At 41.7% G+C, this 4,897-nt stretch overlaps 1 protein-coding gene across 1 annotated transcript in view; it reads left to right on the top strand.

Moving 5' to 3' along the window:
* Mkx (mohawk homeobox) overlaps nucleotides 1-2,511 on the top strand; it is a 132,140-nt gene extending 129,629 nt beyond the window's left edge. Inside the window, exon 6 of the mRNA XM_026782969.1 lies at nucleotides 2,020-2,511. Coding sequence (XP_026638770.1) covers nucleotides 2,020-2,102 — 83 coding nt within the window. The 3' untranslated portion in view covers nucleotides 2,103-2,511. The remainder of the gene's footprint in view (nucleotides 1-2,019) is intronic.
* The last annotated feature ends 2,386 nt before the right edge of the window (nucleotides 2,512-4,897 follow it).

Below are 4,897 nucleotides of genomic sequence, written 5' to 3'. Positions count from 1 at the left end.
CACCTTACTAGACCTGGATGGAGGTGGGTGGTCCTTGGACTTCCCACAGGGCAGGGAACCCTGATAGCTCTATGGGCTGAGGAGGGAGGGGGACTTGATTGGGGGGAGGCGGAGGGAAATGGGAGGCTGTGGCGGGGAAGAGACTGAAATCTTTAATAAATGAATAAATGAAAAAAATAATAAAAACATTGGAGATAAAGATTAGGGGATGAAGTTAAAAGATCAGGGAAGTAGAGCAGCCAGTTACTAGAGATCTTACTTACCTCTACAACTCTCAGCTCCCCAAAAGAGTGAGCTCCTCTCTCCACCCCACCCTATTATTTCCTCTTTCCACCCAGCCATATCACTTCTTGTCTGTCTGTACACACCTCCAGACTTTTATGGTTAACTAATGGTTAGCTCCTCTCAAGCAACCTGTATTTGTAGAATACAAATAAAATATCACCACATTTCCCCCTTTTTGTCTAAAATTTCAAAAAAAAATGTTATAACTAATGAGAAAAACTGTAGACAGTAAGTACAATAACTATATATAATATATGCAGGCAATAAACACCAATAATATACATCAACAATGTCTAATCCATTAGAAATTGATAAATCAAAGAAAATACTCCATATCTATGCTATCTTGGTGAGTCCAAAAAGCTTAACCTAATTTATTTTCTATTCTAACTTGCATTACAGAAACTATCTTTTAATGTCCCTCAACCTTATACATATTTTTTATTTTCTATTCTAACTTGCATTACAGAAACTATCTTTTAATGTCCCTCAACCTTATACATATTTGATAGTGAAAGTGTAAAATCCAGTGTAAAGCTCCACAGCTCCTGTTCTGAATTGCTACTCCAATTGTATAAAGATTTCTTGGGTTCTGTAGTTATTAATATAGTTAATTTTGGTGTGATTTCTAACTTTTTTATGATTGTTTACAATGTTTTTTAAATTAACAAAGGCTCCCCTGGAATGCTCTTTCAAAGATGCTGTAGAGATTAGGCTGGTGGGATTTACTCTCGCAGTATGAGGAAAGCATGTAGGCCTTCCTCTCTCTAGCTACACCTGTCTGAGTCTTCCTCAGTCTGGGTTACTCCATCACCACCCAGATCTTTCTTACTGAGTATAGAAAATGGCTGATGGTGGCACCTGTATGGTTCAGGCATCTTGGTAGGACTTTCAGCCCAGCTACACTCTTCTTTTAAAATCTCTTCCTGACACATCTACCTGATGCATTTTATCATGTTCAGTGTCATTCACAACTCCCAGGGAGGCACCTGAAACTGCACTCTCTACTGTTACATAAACTTGGTATCACAAGAAACAAGAGGCCAAGAAGCCTGAAACACACCCTAGAATTCCTTCCTGTTGTTATTTCTAAGAGTGTAACAGGTTTCTTCTTGAAAGGACCATTGTGAATGGAATGATCAAAGCTTCATTAGCAAGTAGGGTACCCTGATGTCAGGGAGCAATTTAAACATCAGGTGGGCATGGATGTCGCAGAGGTTGTGTGCTTCATGGATTAGGATGCCTTCACAGGAAGCCCTGCTCACAGCCACCAGCAGAACAAACACGACTCTTCTTGAGCAAATGTGGCCAAGTCAGGAGGTTTGGTCTCTATCAGAAAGTCTCCAGAGCACCTGAAACACACTTCAACTGTTTCATAGAGACCCTGCTCCAGGCACTTTTAAGCAGATTTTTCATCAAGCTGTAAACACTAAAGAAAACATTTTTTCACAAACATCTTCTAACCAACCTCCAACAGAGCACTGACTCGTGCAGTCTCCCCAGTGAAACACTGTTCTCACTCTTTGAGGAGCTTCATGTGTCTGGCAGACAGACGTGAGCATGCTGAACCCTTTTCAAGGAACAAAATGGCATGTGAATTCTCAGCATCCATTGCTGTGTGAAATGCTCTTTGGCTCTGTTTTACAAAAATGCTTTCTAGAATGATAGTAATAATAGGTGAGTATGGGTTGACTGCTGAAATTTAATTTTTTTTCTTTAAAATATCATCTTTAGATGCCACAGGTCCTGCTACAGGACCACAGAGGATGGAAATAAGAAGCCGAGTGATGGGCCTGCTCTTGCCCCGATCAGGCTGACCTTCAAATGTGAAAAATATGAGCAGCAAGCAATGAAAGTGATTTCCACCTGTGTTGAGTGATACAGAGAACTAACCAGAGCTGGGAAGGCTGGAATGAGATGTGGAGATCATAAGTTTGAAACAGAATTGTGAGGTATATTGAATTCCAATGTGATGTGTCTCTGAGGAAATGTTTGAATTAGACCCATATGACAAGAAAAAGACAATCACGTGAAAGCTGATGGGAGGTTTGATGCAGACAGAGTTCTGGCAGGTGCTAAAGCTGGCGTGTGTTCTAGGAACCAAAAGGAAGAGCCAGTTAAGATGTGATATGATTCTTCATCGTTATTCAGAATCACCCAGGAAACTGCTGAAGTTTATCAGAGGCTGTGGTCAAGGACCTTCACTGGAGGTGAACCCCTTCATCTGACTGGCTAGAGGCCCACAAAGGATCAAGGGCAAACCCAGAACAAGAAAGGAGATGAGTGCTTGCATTCATCCTACATCTTGCTGTTTATTGCCCATCAAGAATTTCCTGGGCCACACATTTCCACCACCACAGTGTCCTATCCAAGTTCACAGGGGCATGCACCCTAACTGTAGACTAAACCCTGTGAAGCCATAATTCATAACCCTTCACCCCTTAGGTTGTTTCTGTTGGTCACAGTGACACAACAGTCCTGCCTACACATTGTGCACAGGTACAGATGTGGGTTGTAGGGATGGTCGAGATTGGAGCACCTATGTTATTGTAGCCACAGTTAGGACAACTGGATCCAGACCTAGCAAACTTTGTTTGGTGATGACAGCTGTGTTGGCCAAAGTCCCACAGGAGACAAGGTCCCTTTTGAAAAGAATGTAACAAAGTAATTGCTGAAAAAGCAAGTTAAGAGAACCAATGTGGATGGCTTAGGGTTCAGATTCTTCAGTGAAGGAAGAGAAACCACTCATCCAATCACTGTTATAGGATGCAGCCAGGGCTTACCCTGATGTGCGGGGGAGGGGAGGGTCACCATGTTATCACTCTTTTCCACTCTCTTAACTCCTCCTACTTCCTTCCTTTGGATGATCCCAACAAAAGCCAGAGCAGAGGGAAGTCACATGATGGAGTCTCTAATGGTCTTATCTCCAAGGCCAGGATTTGGCCGAGAGATGTGATTTGGAGACTGTGTGGAAGGGAAAATGACTTGGCTCAAATGTCCCCATATAGCATCTTTTACCAAACAGTAAGAGGCCACAGGGAAAACATTCACTAAAACCCATCTATTCCATTTCCAGTACATAAGTACCCAAGGTTCCTGGGTAAGGAAATGTAGTGGGAACACAAGCTTACACTTGTGTTACAACGAGTGTGATTTTTTTCTTAGGAATAAATATTTGGTCTTCTGTGACAATTGCTGGTATCTACAATTGATCTAGATATTTATTATAAAGAATAGTGTCATTAAAATAGGTCAGAAATATAAGTTTCCAGGGACTTTTCTAGGTTTGGTCCTGGGAGAGCTGTGATATTGTTGAAAGTGGTATTCACATGATTTGATAGGTCATTTTATGATCTTGATCTGTACCATCCTCCAAGGTCTTCATTGAGTCTTCAAATATCCTAGTCCACCCACATGTAATTCTTTACCTATTCCCTTTGGCATGGTGAGTAAAGGTGGACCTCAAACCCACATACTCAACTGTTTCATATTTCAAATAGATGATAACAATGCAGGTGGGACACCTGGAATGTGAAATCTAAAATGCTTCATAATGTTGAACTCTTTGACTACTGGTGTAATGAAAAATTCCACACCATGGCAATATTTTATGTCAAAGATTGTTACAAATATTGCATATACTTCCCCCTTCAGACTGTGTGTATTTGTTCCTTTTCTGTTGCCATGATAAAATGTTCTGACTGAAAAGTTTTTCTGCTCTGATAAACCTCTCTGCTGATGCAATAATCCAAATCAAACCAAGTTAGAGCAAGCCCAGATTTAATGGATACCAGAGCTCCAGAGAGAAGATGGGGAAGGAAGACCAGAAAACTGTGTATTTGTTCTCTGGGGGGCTGTTTAAATACCCTGTGGGAGAGGTCTTGAGCATCTCTGGAGAGGGGTCATTGTTTGGAAAGTTTTCTTGAAGGTGGAGTCTGGACAGAGGGAACTTCAAAGGAAGGGGACTTGGGATGGAGCTTTCAGCTCAAACATTCCGGACTCTTGGGATATATGGATGCCAGAGGCTGAAGTGAAGCCTTAACCCAAGCATTCCAGACTCTTTGAGTATATGAAGGCCAGGGGCTGGGGAACGCTTCCAACCAAACATCCCAGATTCTTTGGGCATAGGGGTGTTGGATCAAGTCTGGCTGCTTCTTCTAGGCATGAGGCAATGTGGGAGAGGGGAGAGTTGGAAGTTGGTGAACTCACATTCAGCAGGAAGTGTGGCTGGAGAGGCATCTGGTTAACTGCCATCCTGGAGACCTCAGGTGTACCGGCATGAATAAATGCAGGCAAATATTAAAGAATATATACAAATTTAATGATTAAATAAAACTTACAGAACTGAAGTTCCCGCGCAGCACAGGAGGTAGGAAAGAAAAAGGGAACGCGTAGGCACCGTGAGCCCAATTTATCAGTCAATATCCGCCCGAGGCAAAACCCGCCCCCTAAAGGGGCTGGCTTAACCCTACATCTCCCCCTTTTGTCTAAATAAGACAGAACTAAACCAAATACAACTATAAACAATAATAACAAATGATAAATATACAAACAATATTGAGAACAAAAGTTTTGCTAGACATTCTATCTCAAGGAGTCTAAATAATGTAGA

This window comes from Microtus ochrogaster, chromosome 16, assembly GCF_000317375.1.
Source record: "Microtus ochrogaster isolate Prairie Vole_2 chromosome 16, MicOch1.0, whole genome shotgun sequence".
NCBI classification, from domain to species: Eukaryota; Metazoa; Chordata; class Mammalia; order Rodentia; family Cricetidae; genus Microtus; species Microtus ochrogaster.
This window is presented reverse-complemented; position numbering and strand designations above follow the sequence as displayed.